General features: G+C 37.8%; 1 protein-coding gene across 1 annotated transcript in view; it reads left to right on the forward strand.

Annotated features, from left to right (window-relative positions):
• Positions 1 to 24,933, forward strand: part of unc13d (unc-13 homolog D (C. elegans)) — a 30,737-nt gene extending 5,804 nt beyond the window's left edge. Inside the window, exons 6-34 of the mRNA XM_017483863.3 lie at positions 115 to 174; positions 296 to 362; positions 596 to 764; positions 1,829 to 1,873; positions 1,985 to 2,056; positions 2,240 to 2,309; positions 2,964 to 3,068; positions 4,161 to 4,253; positions 6,053 to 6,153; positions 6,372 to 6,489; positions 8,769 to 8,890; positions 9,018 to 9,108; positions 9,206 to 9,262; positions 9,344 to 9,441; positions 12,595 to 12,646; positions 12,777 to 12,907; positions 13,759 to 13,879; positions 15,038 to 15,190; positions 15,541 to 15,636; positions 15,764 to 15,970; positions 16,963 to 17,037; positions 17,325 to 17,404; positions 18,709 to 18,814; positions 20,088 to 20,159; positions 20,621 to 20,704; positions 22,327 to 22,447; positions 22,877 to 23,000; positions 23,243 to 23,445; positions 23,620 to 24,933. Coding sequence (XP_017339352.1) covers positions 115 to 174; positions 296 to 362; positions 596 to 764; positions 1,829 to 1,873; positions 1,985 to 2,056; positions 2,240 to 2,309; positions 2,964 to 3,068; positions 4,161 to 4,253; positions 6,053 to 6,153; positions 6,372 to 6,489; positions 8,769 to 8,890; positions 9,018 to 9,108; positions 9,206 to 9,262; positions 9,344 to 9,441; positions 12,595 to 12,646; positions 12,777 to 12,907; positions 13,759 to 13,879; positions 15,038 to 15,190; positions 15,541 to 15,636; positions 15,764 to 15,970; positions 16,963 to 17,037; positions 17,325 to 17,404; positions 18,709 to 18,814; positions 20,088 to 20,159; positions 20,621 to 20,704; positions 22,327 to 22,447; positions 22,877 to 23,000; positions 23,243 to 23,445; positions 23,620 to 23,723 — 2,997 coding nt within the window. The 3' untranslated portion in view covers positions 23,724 to 24,933. The remainder of the gene's footprint in view (positions 1 to 114; positions 175 to 295; positions 363 to 595; positions 765 to 1,828; positions 1,874 to 1,984; positions 2,057 to 2,239; positions 2,310 to 2,963; positions 3,069 to 4,160; positions 4,254 to 6,052; positions 6,154 to 6,371; positions 6,490 to 8,768; positions 8,891 to 9,017; positions 9,109 to 9,205; positions 9,263 to 9,343; positions 9,442 to 12,594; positions 12,647 to 12,776; positions 12,908 to 13,758; positions 13,880 to 15,037; positions 15,191 to 15,540; positions 15,637 to 15,763; positions 15,971 to 16,962; positions 17,038 to 17,324; positions 17,405 to 18,708; positions 18,815 to 20,087; positions 20,160 to 20,620; positions 20,705 to 22,326; positions 22,448 to 22,876; positions 23,001 to 23,242; positions 23,446 to 23,619) is intronic.
• Positions 24,934 to 25,149: the final 216 nt, after the last annotated feature.

Below are 25,149 nucleotides of genomic sequence, written 5' to 3' on the forward strand. Positions count from 1 at the left end.
ATTCAATAGGTTATTACATTTTGTTGTGAAGACTGCTTGATGGAAGAAAAAATAACTTTTCATGTAATTCATGAAGTTGGAACTGTTAGTAACATGCACTGAAATATCTTCCAGGCGTTTGGCATGACAGACGCTGAGCACGAGAGCTTGTCTGAAAAAGTGGACAATGCAATGGTGATGAACGTTTCATTTAATAACTAATCTTTCATTATCATAAATCAGCTTTCTGGTGTGTTTACATGGAATCTGTCTGTTGTCTTTCATTCACTGTTCACCTGCTGGTTGATTTGTACAGAAACCTGTTTACTGCCTGAAGATCACAGTCAAGGAGGCCAAAGGGATTCTGGGAAAGGACATCAGTGGTATGAGCTCATTTCCTCTCTGTGTAATAACATAGATAATAAGGTCATAAGATCATGTGATCTCACTTGTGATATGTTATAGCTAATGGTTTCCCTCTATAAAGAATATCCTGAGGAAAAACAGGAAGTCATCAAATTAGCACAGTAAACACTTCCTCCTCCGAATGAGTGCATGTGAGGTCCCGGTGGTGATATTTTTCCTCCCTGTCTTTATTTCCATGTGTGTGTGTAAGGCTTCAGTGATCCATACTGCCTGCTGAGCATCTTACAGAAAAGTCAAGAGGCTCAGAGCAGCAAACCTCAGAAAGCCGTGGTGAAGGACTCGGCCCAGCAAGGGGAAATCTTCCAAACCGATGTAAAGAAACAGACTCTCAATCCGGTGTGGGACGAAACCTTTAAACTGTGAGTGTAAAGAAATCAAAGAAAGAAAGAAATAAAGAAAGAAAAGAATGCTTTTATACACATTGTTTTTATTATATATTTAATTCCTTAAAGGTTTAAGAAATTTGAAAAAAAAAAAAAAAAGAAAGAAATCCCACACATTGGCATTATTTCTAAAAAAAATTAAATAATAAAATAATAATAATAATAATCCATTTACAAGCTTAAGATTTCAGGTTAAAATATATTTAAAATCATAAAAACAATTCAATTAAGCATGTATAGTTGTGACTGGTGCAATTCATATTTATGAGTATACATTTGTAATTTATATAATAACGGGAACGGTATCTGAGTGATACGGTATTTGAATTTTTTTTTTTACATGCTCTTTACGATAAATATCAGAAATCATCTCATCTGGCACCATTTAACAAATTTCCACAACAACGCACTTAAACTTGCACAGGAAGGATACAACTTTCTCTAAAATTTCAGAGGAAATGCTGCACTTTACTGCTACATCATTCTAACAACCGAAGAGTGCGTGGGTTATTTGAAGGCGACCTACTGTACATAGGGCCTTTGCAACACATTCATAAGCATTCATAATTTATTAAGTAATAACAAAGAATTTTACGAAAAAGCTCAGGGGATATAAGAAATAGGAAGATTAGGTCGTTACTTATCATAGTCGCTAAATATTAACAAATAATCGGAGCGGAGTTTCACAAAAAGTATCACAGCACAAAAATGATCATTGAATGGTAGAGTGAGTATCACATTGACTCTCTCTCTCTCTCTCTCTCTCTCTCTCTCTCTCTCTCTCTCTCTCTCTCCCGCTCTCTCTCAGTTAAATTGAGCTTAACTTTGTGATACTTTTGGGAAATTCAGCACAGGCTATTAATGGCTTCAACAAGAGTGAATAAGTCCATCCTGGATGATTATGCATACAGAAGCTACATTAAAATTCTATTAAGTCCAAGTCCAGGACTCGAGCACCATATAACTGATTTATAGTATAGTAGCATATTACTGTGATCATGTGAGTTCACAGCTTTTCATTCTCCATTTCTGTCCTTCAGGGTGTTTGAAGACATCAAGTCTGCCAATCTGCATCTAGAAATGTGGTGAGTAAAAATGCAAAGTGGGCCAGCATGTCAGTTTTGTTCCATCTGACTCGGTGTGGTTGAATGAGTTGGAATGTATATGTACTGACTCACATTACGCTCGCTTTACAGGGATAAAGACGAGGAGGTGTCGCTTGCTCAGAAACTCGACGAATTCCGGACAAACTTTCATGGGCTGAAAAGGTCACGCTGCCACTCACATGTCTTTCACACACACACACACACACACACACACACACACACACACACACACACACACACATATCAGCCACAGCCAGTGTGACAGTTAGAATGGTAAAACTGATTTACATGCGTGGGGGAAACAGGTTATGATTTGATTTGCTTTCTGATCCGATTTCATTACAGGATGTTAAAGGACGCCAAGAAGGAGAAAGGGCAGGACGACTTCCTGGGAAACATTGTCCTCAGACTGCAGGTAGATGTGCATTGATGTGAATAATGACATGCACTGAGCTGCAAGTTTATTACGTATAACGCAGACACTGATTTACTGATGAGCCCAAAAAAAGTTTACATAGTAAACTATGTTTATATAGTAAGTGACGTTTAGGCCATTTACAATGAACAGCTGTGTAAATGACATTCAAGTGGAAACAGTATTTAAGTAATAAGAATTTTGCATGTGGTGACTTTTCTAGATTGTTCTAGATAGAAATCCAGTTTTGTGTGTAAAATCAAAAGTAACTGATGAAGTTGAAAAAAAAAAAGAATGCAGGACATCATCAATAGAACAAAAGAATAAGTAGCTGAAGTTGATTGTTTTCCATCATGAACTGTTCATCTTATACTACCGTAGCATGTTGTATAATTTCCCAACTATTATTTTATTTTATTATTTATTAAAGAATGACATAAGTTTTTATCTGTTTATAGTTATATTTAATGTTGTGGAACGTCCGCTAAACAAGTCCGTTCCTGTTATCATTTCCATTATAGCAGCTATAAACGATTGTTTCCTCAATAAACAGATCAATCAACCAATCAGATTTGAGAACAGTGCAGCAAATATGAACATGCACAGCCAATTGTATCATTCATATATATAATTTTATCACAATATGCATTATAGGACCTGCACTGTACAGAGGACAAATGGTACATACTCCAGCCTCGGACAGAGACGTACCCAGACCGAGGGCAATGCCACCTGCAGGTCAAATTAATCCACAAACAGGTGAGTGCCATTACTTATCATTAATTGTCTACTGGGAAATTCTACTGCCAATGCCAAACAATGTGGGCCAATACATCAGCTACAAATATTCAGCCATAATGACTATTAGCACACACAAGCTAGGCTTATATGTTAAAAGGACTTTAAAGAAATAACAGTTTCATTTTAGAGTGCTCTAATGCCTTACAAGAGGAAATTATGGATGGGAATTTAAAAAATAATAATAATACATCGTCAAAATACATCCTTCCATTTACCTCAAATGATCCCACACCATTCAAATAGGGGCGGAGCCAAATCCAATACAAGCCTAAAACAAGCTAATGCAATCTGTTGCATGGGATTATTGTTATTATGTGTAGAAATACATTAAAACATTATAAACGGCAAATTTAAGGTCGTTTAAGTTATTTAATAATAATGCGTAAAAATGAACTCGTACATGAAATGCATCTCCATGCATCATCGTGTTAGAAGGAATGGTATTTAATGGTAATTGGGGGAGAGAAAAAAACATATACAAAGGTTTTTTTTTTTTTTTTCCTGCCTATAACATACATTGACACCTGAAATTTGAGAAACTATAAGTAAATTTCACCCAAAGCATGTGGGAATGATTTATATGCTGTTTAAATCTTAGTTGCTTTCCTGCAAAGATCACGTTGTATAAGGGGACATTTTGAAGGCGGTACAAACAGAATTCTGCTAAAAGACGTCTAGATCCTCAAGTTGGTAAACAGCAACATGACATCAATTCAGTTTGAAATCAGATACCAGCTGTCAAAATGTCCATGCTTTTCAGTTGGAGAAAAAAAAAATTGAAATGCTATTTTCTTCCTTTTCACTTTTGCGAGTAAGCAGACTTTAAACTGCTGTAAATGTGCAGAAGAGAAAGTCTGTGGTAGTTTCAGTTTCTGAACCATATATAAGAGAAAACATCATCATTTCACCATGTGGTGGGATTTCCCAGGCCACCACACACACATTGTGTTTCCATGTCGGAACCCGATACATTCAACACAGTGACAGTTGTTTCAACATGATGAGAAGGGAAACGTAATCAAACCAGTGTTCTGCGTTTGTGATTGGCAGAGAGATGATACGCTGAGCGCCGGCCGAAGTCTGTATGTGAATTATAGTGGCATCTTACAGCAGTTTGTGCAGGCGTACATCTCCAAACAACAGGTATTCACCCTACATAACTAACACTCTGAACTTTTTATACACAACCAGATATTTAACATTAATCACGTAATTAAAGGCTGAAATGCCATGACTATAATAAAGGAAGTGGACTAGTTTCAGTTTAGTATAAAAGTTTACATACTCTCAGAAAAACAAACATGTAAGACAAATTATTTACTTATTTATATTAACATGGGGGGGGTTAGCAGTTAAGGCTCTGGGTTACTGATCGGAAGGTCGGGGGTTCAAGCCCCAGCACTGCCAAGCTGCCACTGTTGGGCCCTTGAGCAAGGCCCTTAACACTCTCTACTCCAGGGGGCGCTGTATCATGGCTGACCCTGTGCTCTGACCCCAGCTTCCTGACAGGCTGGGGTATGCGAAGAAAACAATTTCCCTGTGTTCTACTGTATATGTGACCAATAAAGACTCATTATTTAGTGTTTCACAGATATTAATTTAATTCTGTAAGTAACACAAATAATCAACACAAGTAACACAGATAATCAACAAGTTTACAGAATGTTAAGATAATAATACGGTGAAAAGATCAAATGAAGTCAGTTAAAAAGTTTGGGTCATGTCAACATTTTTAAAGTTCTTTTCCATTTCTATCATTTTAATAGATTTTTGTCTTCATACATATTATAATGCATTTATTTAGACGAACTGAAAACAGTACATCGTTATTTCATCCAAGACGTGGTGGGTGATTCAATCTTCTGTACTCAGCTGCGCTTGTATGTAAAACAAGCACTAAATCGAGGAGCTACGAAGTTTCTTTTGACATTCAATGTGTTTCACAGATATCCCTTCATCATCATAACTAGCCTAAATAGTCATATAGTGCACTGTACCTCAAAATGTTTAAGTTGATAAATCAATTTCTTTAAGCCAAATACACTTAAATATAACAAAAATTTTACTCAAACTTTGTAATTTATAATAAATTTTTGTTATATTTAAGTGTACTTGGCTTAAAGAAATTGATTTATCAACTGAAACATTTTATGGTAATTAGTTTCCCCACATTTTTTGAGTTAAATGAACTTTTCCGGTTTTACAGTGTGCCTGTGAAAATATTAATAATGAAAGATTAAAATGAGCTCAGCTGAAAGGTTCTGTAGGTTCTTTCACACTATTTTTAGTTTATTTATTTATTTGTTTCAATACATTAAGAGTCATTTGTTGATCTATCTATCTATCGATCTATCTTCTGAAAATTATACATCTTTTTTTTTAAATCAGAAACTAATTAATTCAACCGTTTGTACTTAAGTGTACTTCTATGTAGAACAAATAACGGATGCATGGATGGATGGATATAGATCTTTCTGTGGACACTTCCTGTTAAATTAAATCCTGAATCTATTGATTTCATTGGCAAAAAAAAAAAAAAAAAAAAAAAAGTTTCTCACTTCACTGAAGACTGAGTGGTAGCATAATTTAGAAAAATATAGTTATAAACCAGTGCATGATGTGTCCATGATCTGAGTACGATATACAGCAAGTATATTCTCTTATATAACTTACCCTGACCTACAACTCTGATGATGTGCTTTAGTCAAATTGTTCCTGCGTCATCTTATAGGAGGAAGCACTCAGTGCTCATCATACTCAGTTCATCTCTGAAAACAGTCATTTGGTTTTATCGAGTATACACTATACAGTATATAAAACACAGATACGGTACAGATATACGTAGCCAAACACTAATGTGTAAGTGACGTCACTTGCACGCGGGGGTTATTCTCTTTCTTTTTTCCTCTACTGATAATCTGTGTGTTTTCGTGTGCGGTCAGGACGGCGGACCCTGGAAGGGTGAGTTGTGTGGAGAGGGCAGCACGCTGCTGGAGTACTACGCCACTCAGAATGATATTTCACCTTTTCTGCAGGACCTGGCGTGAGTTTCTGTATACACAGTATACTCTGCTTATAAGAATAAAAAATAAAGTCTAGAACATTCTCTCTCTTTGATGGATGAAAGTTATTCGTTAATAAGTACACCTCAAATATTTCGTGCCTAATAGAGATGTTTATGCAGGCTCGCATAATAAACTGAGCAGAGCTTGATAAAAATCTGATGTGTATGTGTGTGTTTTCATGTGCGTGTGCGTGCAGGAAGTGGGTGGCCTACAGTAAACTGTATCAGAGCTTGGAGGTGGACTCTACAGTGCTGTTTCAGCAGCTGACTAGCATCGAGTACCACTGGGACCAGCAGGAACTCCCGTACCAACAGGTCAGAGGCTCTGAAAACATCTGAAACGTACAATAAAATCAGATGTGTTATAGGAAGTCATACCAAGACTAACACACGCAGTCGTATTCGTGCGGTTTAGCGGCCATATTGGATGATTTCAAATGTACTACCCGACAAAGCTTATAATGTCGGATGACTTTTGGACCGGTTATTATTTTCTCAATCAATATTTTGTTTAAAACCGCAGTATCTCAGATTTGTCTGAGTATTTAGTGTTAGTTTTGGACAAGCTTCATACACAAATATAAAAAAAAATATATTTTGCCTTCTATTGTACTCCAGTCATTTTCCAAGGATTACTATTTTTAATTATTCAAAACGGACACGTTGTACTTTTGAACCATTTATTGTAATATATTTGATGTTACAGAACATCCTTAATCCGAATTAGTTCCAGTCACCATGTGTGTTATAGAAGCTATAAACAGTCGTGTTCTCACCAGCGACTCTTTTCTCTCTCTTTTAATGTTGAGACAAAAAAAAAAAAATTCACGTTTTCAAGACTTTCCTGTGGTGGAAAACAAAGTTACAGCTTTACCTGACACTTACAAAGCGCTGGCACTGGAGACTCCTTGTAAAAGTACGAAAAGAACGTCTCCTTACAGTACGAGTCGAATGAGCGCAGGAATAGAAACCTGTCGTTTGCATCTGCACTATTGTTAGAGCTGCTGTTACAGAAAACTGATCAACATCTACTGGCCAATCAGATTCAAGAATTAAACAGCACTGTGGTCATGAGTCAGCTGAGTACATGGCAAGATAGGTTCAAAAACTGTGTCCAAAGATGGGTCGCTACTGAGAAGCATTGTGCAGAATTGCTGTTATAACGCTCTCCACTCTTCTGGGAAGGCTTTCCACTAGATTTTGGGGCGTGGCCTTGGGGATTTGTGTTCATTCAGCCACAAGAGCATTAGTGAGATCAGGCAGTGATGTTGGGTGAGGAGGTCTGAAGTGCAGTCGGTGTTTCTGTTTATCCCAAAAGTGTTCAGTGGGGTTGAGGTCAGGGCTCTGTGCAGGACACTCGAGTTCTTCCACTCCAACCTTGGCAGACCATGTCTTCATGGAGCACGCTGTCATGCTGGAACAGGTTTGGTCTTCTTAGTTCTAGTGAAGGAAAACTGCAATGCTCCACCTTTCAATTTTCTGTCAGTAGTTTGGAGAAGAACTACATGTTGTTCAGGTGTCCACATACTTTTGACCATGTCATGTATACTTTTTTTTTTTTTTTTTTTTACCACAGTGATGTGGAAATGTTTCAGTTCATCTTCTAGCATCTAAACCTCACTAGCTAAGTGTCATTTCCTCACGATTTGATCACGTTCTTAGATAGTTACACACTGATACTGGCTGTCAAAATGTCTCCACTGTCACATCATCATCATCATCATCAAAACAGAGAAGAGTGCTTGCCAAGTCTGTACAGACAACAGCAGAGAATGTTTTTAAATACCCTAATGAAAAAGATTAATAAGAAGAAATGTAGCCAGCAGAACAAAACTGACTGAATTAATCAGCGATTATTTCCCCCGTCGACATGAAAGGGTACAGAGATTAGTTAGGTGAAGAAATGATGACGAGGTTCCGGTTCGTAAAACAATGTGAGAGAATATTACCTCAAGTGATGAGAGAGAAACTGATGCTGATGATGAAAGTGATCACTCAGCATTTCTTACTGTAAACTTATCATTCTTTATAATTTGGCAGCAATGTTGTTTTTGCATAAGCAGATTGGGGTGTAGATGTATAGGTAGGCGAGGTGTCAGATTTCCGTAGAGTTAAATGTGTTATTTTGTTTTATTTATTTATTTTTTCACTTTTGGTAGCAACCAGATTTTAAAATGTGGGAAGTTTACTTCTGGTTGAGACACATGCAAAAGAGGAACACGTGTAAAATGTCGAAAAAACTGACCACGTGAAGGGTTTTTCCAAGGGTTTTTTTTTTTTTACTTTTGTGAATGTGTTGTTAAACTTGAGCGTAAATTTGAACCTTGGGTTCTGAAGTCTTGCATGTACTGTAGGAGGTTGGTTGTAGGTGTGCAGAGAGACGCAGTGCATGCTGTCGCTACTGTCGCTACCACCGATGTTGAAATAGTTGCATATGAAGTGTTGTTATTTTCACAATGGGTTTTCTTGCATGAGGTCTGATGTGGTTAAAGATGGACATGATGTGGTGCAGGAGCGCTCACACCAAATCTATTTCTATATTTACGATAGGGTCTTAATTTACCGTGTGCGTGTGTGTGTGTGTGTGGTAACAGAAACAAGAGCTAGGAGACTCCCTTCATGGCTTCCTGCAATATGGTCTGTGCTTAGTGTCCAAGTACAGAGACATCGTTCCCCCGACGCCCAAATGCACACCACGGCTACACACACTGCTCAGGTACAGCACTGACAACACCATGGCATGGAACTAAATGTGTTTCCTTTTGGTTACTGGGGTTAGGGTTAGATTTAGGTCTAGTATTAATTAGCTGTGTGTGTGTGTGTGTGTGTGTGTGTGTGTGTAGGGTTCTGGTCCAGATCTGTAAGACTCGAGCTTTTCAGAAGCTCAACCCAGCAAACTTTGCCTTACACGACGAGGTCATTGATGCATTGCTGGTAAGAAAGAACTCGATAATAATGTGTGAAGTTATAAATTAACACCACACTGTTGATTTTGATTAGTTGCATGATTTCACTGCTGGATTTCTCACAGACCGGTACCGAGGAGTGGTTCAACATTAAAAAAGGACTACATCAGCCAATGACAAAGGTGAAATACTGAATATTTTATACATATTTCATTTGTTTTTCTTTTGAAGGTCGATGTGATGTTCATGCCTATCTGTTACAGGATTTGCTGGAGGCGGTTAGCGCCCTCTCTCTATTGATTAAGGAAGTGCAGGAGGACATTCGTCTCAGCAAAGACGTCTGGAACAGAGTGTTTGTCAGGTAACAAGTTTGTACGTACATGATTATATGAATATCATTAGTGAAAATTATACACCAATAGATTTAAAGGAACCACATTAATGAATATGATACCGTAGAATGCTGACCACTTACAGGAAGGGATTGTTTTTGGAGGGCATGAACGCAGCTTAAGAAAAAATACCTTGGCTGATAACAGTTACAGTTATAGTTTCTTAAATACAGTATCAGTAACTGTGACAAAAAGGTCATTTCAGTTGGGTCCTTCTGTACATTTCTGCTTCTGTGTGTTTCCCAATTGTTGTTGTTTGTTGTAGTTTTAGTTCCATACACCCAGTACTGTGAAAAGAAAGGAAATTCAATAAAGTTTCCTTCAAAATAAATAAATGAAGAATTCATGATGAATAAGAATTTTGTACAGTGCTCTGTAAAACATATACATACAGTTGAAATCAAAATGAGTCAACCCCCATTGCAAATCAGGTTTATTGTCAAAATGTACGGACTTTCAGCTGTTTACAATGAACTGATTTCTCCAGTTTCCAAAATGATTCAACCCCTTCATGGCGAGCATCTTTAGTACTTAATAGAGCACGCTTTTGCTGTTATGACCTGCTGTGTCACGTTTCAAAGGTGGAGACGGATGCAGGTGCAGAATTTCAAACATTTAATAAAGAAGCAAACAAAATACACAAGACTAAGACTAAGGCAAAACACTGTGGCAAAGACAAACCACAGCAGCAGAGACAAAGGCTTAGAAAGACAAACGTGAGACAAAGAAAGCAATGAAAACTGTGGCTATATACACATGAGTGCTGGTTAACCAGAAAGTGATTCAGGTGCAGGTGGTCATGTGACTGATGAGTACGATGCAGTGTCTGCTGGGAACTGATGTCCAGAGTTCCTTCTCTGATACATGACATGCTGCAAACGAGATGCAGAGCTTCTGGCAGCGTTCCTGAGGAATATTAGTCCATTCCTCATGAGCAATGGCCTCCAGTTCAGTAGTATTCTTGGGTTTGCATGATGTATCCGACCTTCTTCAAATCCCATTAGAGATTTTCTATGGGGTTGAAGTCAGGTGACTGTGATGACCCTGTAGAATCTTCCAGGACTTCTTCTGCAGCCAAACCTTGGTAGAATTTGAGGTATGCAAAATCATTGTCCTGTTGGAAGGTCCAATGACGCCCAAGCTTCAGATTCCTTACAGACAGCATGATGTTTTTTCATACTTCAATGAATCCATCTTGCCTTCCACAAGCTGCAGGTTTCCAGTGCCAGAGGATGTAAAGCAGCCCCAGAGCATCACCGAGCCACCACCATGCTTGACTGTGGACAGAGTGTTCTTTCTTCATTCTTCTTCCTCCAGACATACCACTGATCAAGCATGCAAAAAAGTTCCAGTGTTGTTTCATCGCTCCACAGAACAAAATCCTAAAATTTCTGTGGCTTATTTATATGATTTTGAGTGAGTTTTCTTGTACTTTTGGGTGAGTAGTGGTGAACAACTTGGCGTTCTGCCATGGAAACCTTCTGCGTTTAGTACGCGCCTTACTGTGCTCACTGAAACCTCAGTGCCTGTTACCATCAAGTCTTGCTGCAGATCTTTTGCAGTCACTTGAGGGTTTTTCACAACCTGCCTTCTCAGAAATCTGCTTGCAGCCGCTGATAGCTTCCTTTCGCTGTAACTGTACTAGTACCATAGTTAACACCACCATTGTGAAGTCGAAGACCAGGACTGGCCAAGATCAATTCAAGACCGAGTCTTAAAGTTGTCAAGGCCAAATCTAAACTAATATTCAAGACAGAAAACCATCAAATCCTTTTCAAGACTGAGCCTTTACTTCAACTAGTTTGCTTCATTTTTCAATTGCAACAATGTTGCAACATTGCAACAATGCATTATTTTTATAAACTCTCACTCATGACTGTTAGGATTAGAGAATCTTCGTGTTACGATTCTTAAGAAGAGAGAAAGCGAAAGCACATTCTCCCCGCTACACACTTCTCACACCAAGTGCTTGCCAAATAACACACAGACACACAAAGTTCAAATGGTAATATGTATACAGTGTATATACACCAAACAGCGATAATGGGTTAACTATTGATTGGCTAGGCAGAAGGGCATTTTTGCATTTAACAGAAAGCATATCAAAGTATTAGAGGAACAACTCCATATATGGTATTCAGGAAGTCATGGAATGTTATTTGGTTTTGTGAAAACCCTTTTCCAGACTCCCACTGATTCTTAACTCAATTGCTCAAGTTTTCATGCCTTCAAGATGCATTACAGGTACAGTGAGTCAACATTACTTTCAAGCGCACTCAGATATTCAACTGCTTGAAAGCCAGGTTATAAGACCATAAATGAAATTCGGCTCAAGCTGATTTATAAGAATGGTCAAGGATGCCTGTGCAGTCCTGTTTTTCTTTGTAATGAGATCTCACTTGCTTTTATGCTCTGGTGTTAGCGTTGTTCGCTGCACGGGAGTTAGTGACAGACAGCTAGCCCGTGTGAACACAAACGAGCACCGCCGTCCGCGGCACAGTTTTCCAAACGGGTTTTCTCACATCCACGATAGACTTGTGCCGAGGCCATAGCTTAAAAATGATATATACTGTAGATTTCTTTAATCAGGTTGTACATATTGTCCAGGTTATTTATACAAGTGAGAAAATAAGGTTATTGCACCTTTAAATACATTTTAAAGTAAATGTTCTGTATGGCATTTGATTCCTTAATCAAACTCGTCAACTAAATTAATATGAGCATGTCAATGCAGATGCAAACTGTAGAGCTAATAGAGGTAACGACTCACAGACTCACTCGGACTCGCTCGGTTGCTCTAATATTTACGCTGTATTGGGAATAAATAGGAAGCCATTTTGTAGATAAACTGTAAAAACTGCACACAAATGCAATCGCGTTGTTCACAGTATAACATCTAGCCTTAGTTACAGTATTTTAATCTGCAGGATATACTATCGATCAGCATATTTTTTTTTTTTTAAATCTACTTTTATAAAATTATATATGATTTAAGGTTTATATCATTATTTGATTTTTTAAAATTTTTTATTTCAACCACTGATATGACCATAACCACTGATTATATTATATTCATTTAGTAATGAAATATAAATCGTAATCCTCTCCCTGTCTCTCCTCAGTGCTGTGCAGTTAGACGTGTTTACAGTAGTGTACCAGAAACTCGACTCTCTGGTGAGAAATTTCATTCAGTCGTTTATTAAATGTGTGTTATTGAGGATATAGTGATATATTTAGTAACGCTGTCTGTGCTGTATACTGTATTTATCAAACTGACATTGTGTGTGTGTGTGTGTGTGTGTAGCTGGCAGATGAGCTTCGAGCGATGCTGTGTCGGTTGGAGAATCATATGGATCAGTCTTTGGCTAACAGTCTGTTTCCTGTGTATCTGTGCCTGCAAGCCATCCACAAAGATAAAGCTTATCTACAGAAGAGGTGAAACATTCCTACATTAAAACCACACGGGGGCAGAAATGTCGCATAATACAGACGCTATGGCAATATTTGCAGTCCAGTTGCAACTTGGAATTAAAGGGATGTATGGCTCCCTAAATCCAAATCAACATCAGGATTTAAACCCTTAGGGGGCTTTTTACATTTCACAATGTGGAAAGGTTCAACACTGTTGTAAAGTAGTTTTTATTGAAATATTCCTCAGAAAGACTCATTACAGTGGCACCTGTCAGGGGGTGGGATATATTAGGCAGCAAGTGAACAGTCAGTTCTCGAAGTCGATCTGTTCAAAGCAGGGATAATGTGCAAGCGTAAGGATCTGAGCGACTTTGGCAAATTGTGAAGGCTAGACGACCGGATCAGAGCATCTCCAAAACGGCAGGTCTTGTGGGGTGTTCCCGGCATGCAGTGGTTAGTACCTACCAAAAGTGGTCCAAGAAATGACAACTGGTGATGGTGCCCAAGGCTCATTTATGCACGTGGGAAGCGAAGGCTAGCCCGTCTGGTCCGATCCCACAGCACAAATTGCTGAGAAAGTTAATGCTGGCATTGATAGAAAGGTGTCAGAACACACTGCATCGCAGACGGGGCTGCGTAGCCGCAGACCGCTCAGAGTGCCCATGCTCTCCACCACAGAAAGCACCTACAATGTTATCGTTTTAATATTATGGCTGATTGGTGTATGCGTGAGATGATGTTGCTCCACAGCTAGAACACAGCTTGCAATTCAGTACAAGCACATTTACAGTTTATTACAGTCTCTGATTGTTCTGGATTATAAAATATCTCATAGGATGGAACACTCCTTTTTTTTTTTTTTTTGGCTCGTTCAGAGAGAAGATGCTCCAGCTGACGAACTTCCATGAGGATTTCCGTGAGGCTCTGCCATACTGGCTGAATAAAGCGTTCAGCACCACGATGGAGCGAGTGGAGAAAGCAGTGCAGGTGGATCAGGTAATCCTGTGATCTTTTACTACAGGATCTGCTGTAGCTTACAAAGTGATGGCTGATGACAATATTCAATTCAAGGGCTAATTTGACATTATTATTATTAAACCATTTTTGCTGAGCCTTATAGCATTATCGTGGGCATAAAACTATGGGCAAGACTTTCGTCATTGCTGCGTTTTTTCAAGTTTTTTCAACAATTTCAAGTGCGTAGTCATGTCATGTGTCTTTCATGAATAAACAGAAAAGCTACACTTCCCATTTGCCATCTCACTGAAACCACACAAAACGTACAGTTCTGTTTTTTGTCCCTTTGTGTATTTTGATTGGACGATGCTCAGTGTATCTGCATTTCATCCCAAATATATGACTTTGTTGTATTGTTACTTCTGATGGTTGGTGGTGCTGTTGCTCTTGGTTTGACATATGTAAAAAAAAAAAAAAAAACATATTAATAATATATATATATATATATATATATATATATATATATATATATATATAGATATATATATATATATAAATTTATTTGTTTATTTTTTTAAATCAACAGTAACACCACGTTAATAACAAATAAGGCAATGTAGATGCCAAAAATCAAGCCATATGTATTTTATATTTTTCCTTTACAGAGAGGAAGGGCTAATCTCCACTAGCCTGTTTATACAAGCTGACCATGAGAGTGTGTAAGAGAGTGTGTGTAACCCTGAGAGTGTGTATAACCCTGAGTGTTAGTATCAGTTTGGCCTTTACGTTGTCTTTTTGTAGGAGACCGTCTTAAAATGAAGGAACTGTGGAAATGCTAAACTAAGTTAACAAAAATAATACCTAAATTGACAAAAAAAAAAATGTTTTCATGAAATACAGACAACTGTATTTCAGGTTTCCCCCTTTACACACAGTTTCCCCCTTTACCACAAACTTTAGTTGGTCATTTTTAACATATGAAGCATGAAAGATAAATACGTTTTTGCTAACAATACTTAAGGGCAGTGTTTATAAGGATACACTGCATCTACATAATCCCCATAAGTCATTTTACATGGTAAAAAATATTAATAACAGTATTTTGTAATTGTATTCAGGCTGCTTGATAAAATATTTGTATTGGTGGATACATTATTTATTTATTACTGACATTTACAAAGGATTGTGTGTGTGCAGTTACAGCCTCTGCAGACTGGAGCAGTACCCATAAAGCACAGCTCCTCAGCCGTGGACCTGGCAGCATGTCTACAGCCGATCTGTCAGCTTTGGGAACAACTGAGCTGGCCCGACTCAGAGGAAGGCTTCATGCTCATGGTCAAGCTGACAGAGGTGGACACAACACACACACACACACACACACACACACACACACAGAGAGATGTTTGTCTTACTATCCTTGTGAGGACCTACCATTTGGGGGGGGGGGTCAGTTTTTCCTCATGGGGACCAAATTAATGTCTCCACTCAGTCGAAACGATCATATATTCCTATTCTTGTGAGGAAATGTTGTCCACACGAAGATATTAAAACATGCCTATGATCTCTGATTCATAGCAGTGTAGTAACAGGATTAAAAAGTCCACTCTGTTAATGTACAAGCGTGTGTTTGTTCACTCATATCATGTCATGTGACTCATTCCTGCTGAATTTGTGCCATAATGTGTGTGTGTGTGTGTTAGGATATGTGTAAGATTGCCTCCATGTACTGCCGTTTGCTGAAGGCTCGGGTGAAGGAGCTCTCAGAAAACTGTGATCCAAGCAGTGCTGTCAACATGGTGAGCTATCACAGGAATAACCGTCCTCTAAAGATCCTCTTTAATCAAGATACTCTTTCAGGACCTGTAAAAAAAAAAAAATTAATTAATTCAATAAAAAATTCCATCTCTGTGTTCTGTGGAATAGTTGTGTGTAGTGGTAAACGATCTGGAGCACCTACGGTCAGTGCTGACCCGCCTACCTCAGCAGCTGAACTGGGCGGGGCTTCGAGAGAGGACACGGAACGTGATTGGAGAAAACCAGTTTCAGAACACGCTCCCCTCGCAGCTACTGCACACGCAGGCCACGCTGAACCGAGAGATTCGCTCGGCTGTAGATACTCTCGGCCGGAAGGTAACAACGCCGCTTTAGAGAGCTGGCACTTTAAAGGTGTAGGTTGAAACGTTAGAACATATCTCTCTAGACCTTTAATAATAAACACATTTCATATAAGACATATCAAAGATACAGCAGAGTATCTCTGATTGTCAATATAATCATGTAGATGCTTTGTATAGATGTTAGTTGACAGTTTTCCGGACCTGAATATTTTACATAAAAGGCAATTTTACAAAGACTTTTTTTAATTTTATTTGCCCCAGCACATGGGGTAGGCTCAGCTGGGAAAAGAACACTGTGCTAATCTGGAGGTTAAGCATCCATTGTGTTAAAAATATTAGCTTAGTAGCTTCAGTGCAAAGCTAAAAAAGCAAGCGTTAAACTCTAAATGTGTCTCAGACTTAAGAATAGCAGGAAAACTCAAAAATTGACTTCCTGAATTTTCCGGGTTACACATTACGAAAAAGACGCTACCTTTTACAGTTACCATACCAACGTTGATTTTATTTTCACATAACAGCGTGCCCCAAGGTCCTACTATATCATTCCTCCAATGCTACAGCTATTTGTCAAAAAAAACTTTTTGTTGTTAAACATGTTAACCATTTACATTATAGAAGCTACAAACAATAGTCTCTCATTTTATTGGTTAACACCAAAAAAAAAAAAATTCCTGGTCATGTTCCCGAGAAACCACAAAACCTAAACTCCTCTTCTGACACTGGAGACTCCTTCCAAAAATCCTAAATGAACATCTTACAGAAAACTGCTGTTACAGAACTACTGTCAGATCTGCTGTTATAGAAAATGAATCAACACCTTCTGACCAATCAGAACCGAGAACACAACAGCGCTGTGGTATAAATGCTTGCTATTCACAGTCAGAGGATGAAGTAAATCCCGACATCATTTACACAAGTTCTTGAACAGTGTGCTGCTTTTTTCAGGGTGCGTGTGAGAATCAGATCAAACGTGTAACACCACGTGTATGTCTCTTTTCTCTCCAGCTGCACACGGACATCGAGAATTACGTGCGCAGGATGGCCACACGACACCGGCTCCCTTCACGATCCACAGAGGATGTGCGTCTCATATTACTTCTTTCATGTTGTTAACTTAGAAAACGTTTGCATGGAACCTGTGGAGCAGTGACGAGTACAAGGCGTTGCTCAAGCGCTCATTAGTAGCAGACTGTGAATATACACTAGCGCACACTCATTTAAAACCAAAACAAAAGTGTCCTTAAGGGCTCTTTGGATCGTTAGCGGATTGTTGGATTTCTCGAAAGGGTTGAAACCCGTGTTGTAGGTTTATGTAATCCGTAGCGTTGTGAATGTTATTTAAATGGGAAATTGTGTTCTCTGTCTAGGCTGTGGATCCTCTGATGCGGTATCTGGAGAAGGAGCTGCAGTATATGAATGAAAACCTGGTACAGGAGAACTTTAACAGGTTGGCTTTTTTTTTTAATATCGGGTCACTGGAAATGTCATATCTGGGGGAAAAAAAGAGAAAGTTGTTTAATTTCATCAGCAAGATGTTGTAATAAAGAACTGCTAGCACCTAAAGCTTGACGGTTGTGTCATTTGAATAACTATAGTTAGTAACTTTAGTTATAGTAACTTAAGAATAACTAAAGTTATTCACATGACTGCTATTAAAATAAAATGAATTTTTTATGAAGAGGTTTTAAGGATTATTACACAATATATATATATATATATATATATATATATATATATATATATATATATATATATATATATATAAAATATAAATCTGGCAAAATGAAATATTGCCTCAAGGGCTATATGATGTACAGAAGGAGCATATTGATATATTAATACTATACATGTATATCACATTGATATACTAAATTGTGATATTTTAATACAAACAGATCAACATGTAGCGATGCAGACTAGCCCGAAATAATTCGGCTGCTCATATCAGCGCTACGATTTATCAAACCATTCGGCAAAACACTTCTGGATTGTTTTTCGATTTATACGAATAAAGTTGCAGTTTGTTAAACGGTTTATCTGCACATTTCAGACACATTTCCATATCCGTATCGGAAAACAAGAATTTATAACTGATATATTGTCCAGCCGTAATCAGTCCCTCCAGGATCTCGCGATCGCAGACACGAACGCAAAATCAAGCAAACTCCACAGTATTCGGAGGATACTTGCGATTTGAGCCAAGACGCGTCACGTGACGCCATCACTGCGAAAGACCGTTCGCTAGCTCAAGTAGTTTTCAGAAAAAAAACCTCCGCTAACCGCACCGCAAATTTTTTTAAAAAGCTGCAGCAAAATCAAGCATTTTCGACCGCAAGAATCACAAAAACAACCCCACGGAATCCTGTACGGACTCCGATCCGTTGTAAAAGCGTACGAGGGATGGACGATATGACGGAAAGATCATATTTTGTGAAATTTGTACAATACATGAGATGCGTCACACTGCCAGTGAACTGTTTCTGAACACTCGTAACATTTTTAGTTCAACTTCAAGAAATGGGTTGATGTTAAATTCTCTAGAATTAGAAAATCTAAGTAGGAAATAAGTACAAGAAATATTTCTGACTGTATTTTACAGGAGAGCAAGAGAATGCAGATTCAAACACGTCTTGGTGAATACACTGTTTTAGGATTTGTCCTGTAAGGAAATGCATGACTATGAGCCAGAATGTAACCTCTGTCTCTGTGTGTGTGTGTGTGTGTGTGTGTGTGTGTGTGTGTGTGTGTCAGTTTGCTAACGCCGCTGTGGATGAACTCGGTGAAGATTCTGCTCCAGGTCTCGCAGCAGGAGGACGGCAACACTGTGTTCTTTCAGAGACTGCAGTTTACTCTACAGGTGTGTACTCTGTGTACCTCCTGGGACATGTCTCAAGTCAAAACCATGCACTCAATTCATGTATTAGATTATACAAGGAATACATTCTGCACTTCAAAATGCCAAAATAAATAATAACAGCAAGGAGTGATATTTTGAGCTTGAACATGGTGTGTAGTTTTGACACAGACGTGTTAAGTAGCTCTTCATGCTTCAGACACACGAGGATCCATTCAACCACAACAACATTTACAAAATCTGCCTTAATGTTGGACTTACTAGATATTGTCCCAGATCCTCCTGTGGTGTTAGGTGTGTAAAATCCAATCTTAACCCATCTGACCTACTAACAGTACACTTACAGACAGTGTATATTAACATCACTAATATCAAACATTTAAAACTGGGTGCTTAAACACAATCTTAACATCACACACCATGTTGTTTTTGTTGTTGTTTTTATGGTCTGAGGTCACGTTCGTTCAGGAGAAATTCTCCAAGAATCAAGTATCTGAGAATCAACATCAGTATCAATAACAATGCTTATTACTCCGCTTCATGACCAGTCAGAAAGTGTGTGATGTTTCATTCGGGGTAGCTCTGGACTACCCAGGTTGTAGAAATCTCTGTAGAAATCAAAGACTGGAGAAATCTTCAAAATATACAGGAATCCCTACATTTAAACCATGATGAAATCTCCCCTGGAAAGAGAGACCCTGTGTGTGTGTGTGTGTGTGTGTGTGTGTGTATATATATATATATATATATATATATATATATATATATATATATATATATATATATATATATATATGTATATTTCAAATGGCTTTGTTGGATCATGGGTTCTTGTTTTGTGTTGTTACTGCACTTGTCATTTTGGGAAATACATTTTCTAGTAAGTTAAATGATAAACAAAAAGAATATAAAGCATGTTAGAGCTAAAAATGAAACAAAAAGACAATAGAAATATTCACTTTCATTAAACTGAGAAAATATCAGGGGTCAATGTTATTATTTGACAGTTCTTTTATATATATATATATATATATATATATATATATATATATATATATATATATATATATATATATATATACTTCATCCAGAGAAACCTTTTTGGGGGGGTTTTTAAAATCGACTTGATCCATAGCAGGTGAATTCAATCCATTTTGCATTGAAATTGTATCCCATGTCAGCTTCCCCATCATACACTGATTATTTTCCATGAGAAAAGTGGCACAGTATTCATTTTAAAGCTAAATCTGAAACTCTGTGTGTGTGTGTTTGGCAGTGTCTGGAGCAGTGCTTTCATGCTGAAGGGAACGGACTTCCTCTCGAAACGCTACACACAGATGAATATAAGGTCAGCAATTAACCAATGAGCAAGTAAATAAGCAATTTAGAAAATTAACGTTTTACTATGAACATTGACTAGCTGTGTAACATCTGTTTAAAAGTAAAAAGGAATGATTTTATGTCAGAATTAGTTGGAGGTGTTTTAATATATATATATATATATATATATATATTTTCTTCAGCAAGAATAAATATATATATATATATATATATATATATATATATGTGTGTATATATATATATATATATATATATATATATATATATATATATATATATATATATATATATATATATATATATATATATACATATATATGTGTGTATATGTGTGTGTGTGTGAGTTTTTGTTCAGTGCTCAGTTGATAAGTGTACAGTCGATATGGTGGTGTGAAAGTGACAAATATAACTTTCGAATAAGTCATGATTTCTTATTTTTTCCTCATTTGTTTTTATTCCTTGCTCCAGGCTCTGAATGACCACCTGATGCTCAACTCCATGAGCTGCCAGCAGCTGATGGAAAAGTTTTTTGAGAAGAAAGTGTGGGAGCAGGTATGTTTTCAAATGTAATTATACCTGTAGTGTGTGAGAGAGATTTGTAGTGGATATAAAAAAGTCTACACACCCCTGTTAAAATGGCAAGTTTTTGTGACGTAAAAAAAATTAACCCAAGATAAAATCATGTCCGAACTTTTCCCTACCCTCAATGTGAATTTACAACGTATAAAAAAATGAAGTGAAAAATGATCAGAAACATTTTAGGTAGAAATCTGGAAAAAAAATTTATAAATAAATTACAATAACCTGGTTGCAAAAGTGTGCGCACCCTTTTATAACTGGGGATGTGGTTGTGTTCAGAATGAACCAAACACATTCAAGCTCATGTTCAATCAAATTATTCTGATTAATCCCAAATAAAGATCAGCTGTTTCTGTAGGATTTTCTGCACATCTTCTTGGTTTCATGGACGTATGCTATCGCACTTGTTGAAAGGTATACAAAAAATTCCCAAAACCCCGTTAGATGTACCATGGAACACCATGAAAGCCATCATCAACAAGTGTAGAAAATGGATCACAACAGTGACATCACCAAGAACAGGACGTCCCTCCAAAATTTACAAAAGGATGAGACAAAAACATACCAGGGAGGCTGCCAAGAGACCAACAGCATCATTAAAGGAGCTGCAAGAATATCTGACAACAATCTCTCATATTCTTCACATGTCTGGGCTATGGGGTAGGGTGGCTAGATGGAAGCTCTTTCTCACAAAAAAACATCCAAGCCCAACTAAATCACCCCAAACCATGTGGCAAAATGTGTTATGATATGATGAGACAGATTCCAAAAGGTATAATATAATTCCAAAATTCCAAAAGGTTTGTTCAGTGCAAAAAAAAAAAAAGCACATCACCAAAAGAACACCATACCTACGGTGAAGCATGGTGGCGGCAGCATCGTGCTTTAGGGCTGCTTTTCTTCAGCCAGAACTGGGGCTTTTATCGAGGTGGAGGGAATCATGAATAGCTACAAATTACAGTCGATTTTGATCTAAAACCTTCAATTGTCTGCTAGTAAGCTGAAGACGAAAAGGGATTTCACCTTTTAGCATGACAACGACCCAAATCATACATCCAAATCAACAAAGGAACGGCTTAACCAAAAGACGATCAATGACCTAGCCATGACCGAGCCCAGACCTGAATCCAACTAAAAATCTGTGGGGTGACCTGAAGCGAGCTCTGCACAGGAGATACCCTTACAATTTGATGGATCTAGAATGTTTTTGCAAGAAATAGTGGGAAACTATTTCCAAGTCAAGATGTGCCACCCTGATAGACTCTTACTCAAAAAGACTGAGTGGTGTAATAAAATCAATGGCTGCTTCAACAAAGTATTAGTTTAGGGGTGTGCACACTTATTCAACTTTTTTTGTTGTAATTTTACATTGAGGTTGGAAAAAGTTCTGACATGATTTATCCTGGGGTGTGTAGACTTATATATATATATGTGTGTGTATATATATATATATATATATATACACACACTGTATTACTAAGTGCCTTTAGTTAAATATTTACTCATTTTACAGAATTTTTTCCAAGCACAGAGCTGTAAAAGGTGATGATAATTGCGTTTTCACCTCCAGAACAAAATGTTTGTGTTCTCAACAGAAAGTGTGTCACGGTGAGAAATACGGAGCAGTAACACTCATCACCTCGTACAAGCGCTCCGAGTCCAAACTGCATGTGGAGGTGCTGAATGCAGTGAACCTCATTCCCCTGGACTCCAATGGTACACAGCTACACCGTATCAATGAGCTTTAAGAGTTAAACAGCACACAGGAATATCAAGATGTTATTTCTTGAAGAAATGTTTTATCAAAGGTCATATTGGACCTTTTGGATAGAAACCCAATACAAACCTTGTCCTTGTTTTAACATTAGGAGATAATTTGTAGTCAAGGAACATTTTATCAACTGGAAATAGTCAGGATGTTGTTTACGGCAAGGTCACTTCGTCACCACTGAAACCACTTTTGAATTCAGGTTAACAGTGCACTTCCAGCATCGAAAAGTAATGGAGATTTCGCTGTTCTCAATTTTTCTCATTATCATTCGTTACAATAAAATAGAGATTGAAGTGATCTCAGTCTAATGCTGCTATTCAGGTCTAAAGTCATAGTGATTTAAAAAATATATATATATATTTTTTACTCAACAGGTTTCAGTGACCCATTTGTTCAGCTGTCTCTGGAGCCGAGGCATAGTTTCCCACAGGTGGACATACGATCGACTAAGGTCAAGAACCGGGACCTCAACCCGCTGTTTGAGGAGTCCTTTGAGTTGTAAGTTAATCCATAAAATCTTTAGTCAAGCTTACTGGATTGGGTAAAAAAAAAAAAAAAAAAAATCTTTAACAAGGGTGCCAATAATTATTATTAATCTGCATGCTACAGATGAGTATAGATTTAGTTTTCTTTCTTTTAAAAGAAAAGGCAATTCTTTAATACTGTTTAGACTGTGTGTGTGTGTGTGTTGGTTAAGTGCTTGTGGTGTTAATTGACCTCCTGTGCTGCGGGGGGCGCAGTGCTGTGTCTTTAGAGCAGTGTCAGTCGGCCGGAGCGTGCCTGTTGGTGACGGTGCTGGACTACGATGCGCTGCGCAGTGACGACTTTGAAGGAGAGGCGTTTCTCTCTCTGAAGGCGGTGCCTGGAGTTGCAGGAGGAGGAGGATGCCCTGACCCCACCCCCGCTCAGATCCGCCTCCCTTTGTTGCACCCCAAACCAAACAGTACGAGTTTCCTTTTCTCCCACAGCTATTTACATTTAGGCATGTACCCTGAGTCCTGGGTACAACAGCAAAAAAAAAAAAAAAAATCCTGATGATGTCACAATTATTATTATTAGTATTATTATTAAGGTGAAATGTTAATGAAGACCTCACAGTTCCTTTGGGTGTTCACAGGTGACTTGACCCTGAAGATGCTCGAGGGCAGAAAGAGCGAGCGTGAAGCTCAGGCCTTCGTCAAACTGCGCAGACAGAGAGAACGCAAATCTCAAGAAACCTGACACGGTGAAAGGGGGATGAAGAGGCGAGACAGGTTTTAGAAAGGATCATCTCTGTCACTATTGTTCTGTATTTATCTGGATACTTTTATGTTCTAGTGTTCTAGGTGTTTATTTTATTTTATAGAACATGCTGTAAGTGAATTATGTGAAAACACTGTTTCGTAACTCAGGTCCCTGTAAGTCAGGCCACCGTCTTGTACATTTTAAATGACTCCACATCCAGATGGAAAATGAATCCCTTTTGAATATGGCTTTAGTTACACATTCGAACTGTTTATTTTATAATAAACAGGTTTTCTGTTGTTGTCTCAATCAGTATAGGAAATGTGATGAAATTCTCATGTTTGGTAATCTCATATACGCTGCAACTGTGGATGAAAAAAAGAATTCCTTTCTTGGTTTCTGTAACTTTAAACACACCCATATTGACTCCTATTAATTAACTAGCTAGATACGGCGTGTGAGAGAAGAGCAAACATGACAACATGGAAGGCAGGAACGTTCTTACTCCAGGACCGTGATTAAGAACCCTTTTTATTCATTAAAATATTTGAATTAATTATATTAATATGAATGGTGTGTTGTGACATTGTGAAATCTCTGGTTGATGTTTTATTATTATTATTATTATTATTATTATTATTTCTGTAAAGTTTTGCCTGTACTTTTTTTTGTTTTCATTAAAATATATTCATTACATAAATACACAAGTGACTGGAGACGTGTTAATCCAAAAATATACATTTGTTTATTGTTTTGTAGAAAATCAGAATGAAATACTGGATGGTTTCGAGCAGACGATTACAGACCTCACAGTGAAGCTCTGATCTGAAAAGCATAAAAAGGAGTTCAATGTAAACTCTTTGCACAGCTCCAACGTGATTTCTCCTGATCAGCTGAAGGACTCTTTATTAGCGAGAAAACACTACTCTGTGTAGCAGCCCTTCGTGACAGAAACTAACATGTACTAAGGTGCTAACCACCTTACGCACTTTATTCCGTACGTGATACCATATTTTCCAAAATGGCTGTGCAGTATCACACTCCATGTTTCTACACCGTACTGTAACGGGTGGGCGGAGTCAGTGCACGCAAAAGACGCTAAATAAAGCTTCACTATTAAACACCTGTCCTGACAAAATACCAAAACGCTTGAAGATCGCTTTCCGTAATGCTACACCGCTTCATATAGCGAAGACGTTTAAAGCGGTATCGAATGAAATCCCAGATGTGTAGACAAATTATACAACACCGTGAATATTCATCCATTCAGAAAAAATATCCTAAAAGAGAGATGCACCAAAGTATTCCCGATTTTGATACGATACCGATATCACAGCTGGTCAAATCGAATAATCGAGTCTGATCTTGGAGAGCTTCTGTAGCCCTGAACGTGGAATATTAACTCGACCGTTTTATTCATTAT

The sequence above is a fragment of the Ictalurus punctatus genome, chromosome 13 (genome assembly GCF_001660625.3).
Source record: "Ictalurus punctatus breed USDA103 chromosome 13, Coco_2.0, whole genome shotgun sequence".
In the NCBI taxonomy this organism is placed as follows: Eukaryota; Metazoa; Chordata; class Actinopteri; order Siluriformes; family Ictaluridae; genus Ictalurus; species Ictalurus punctatus.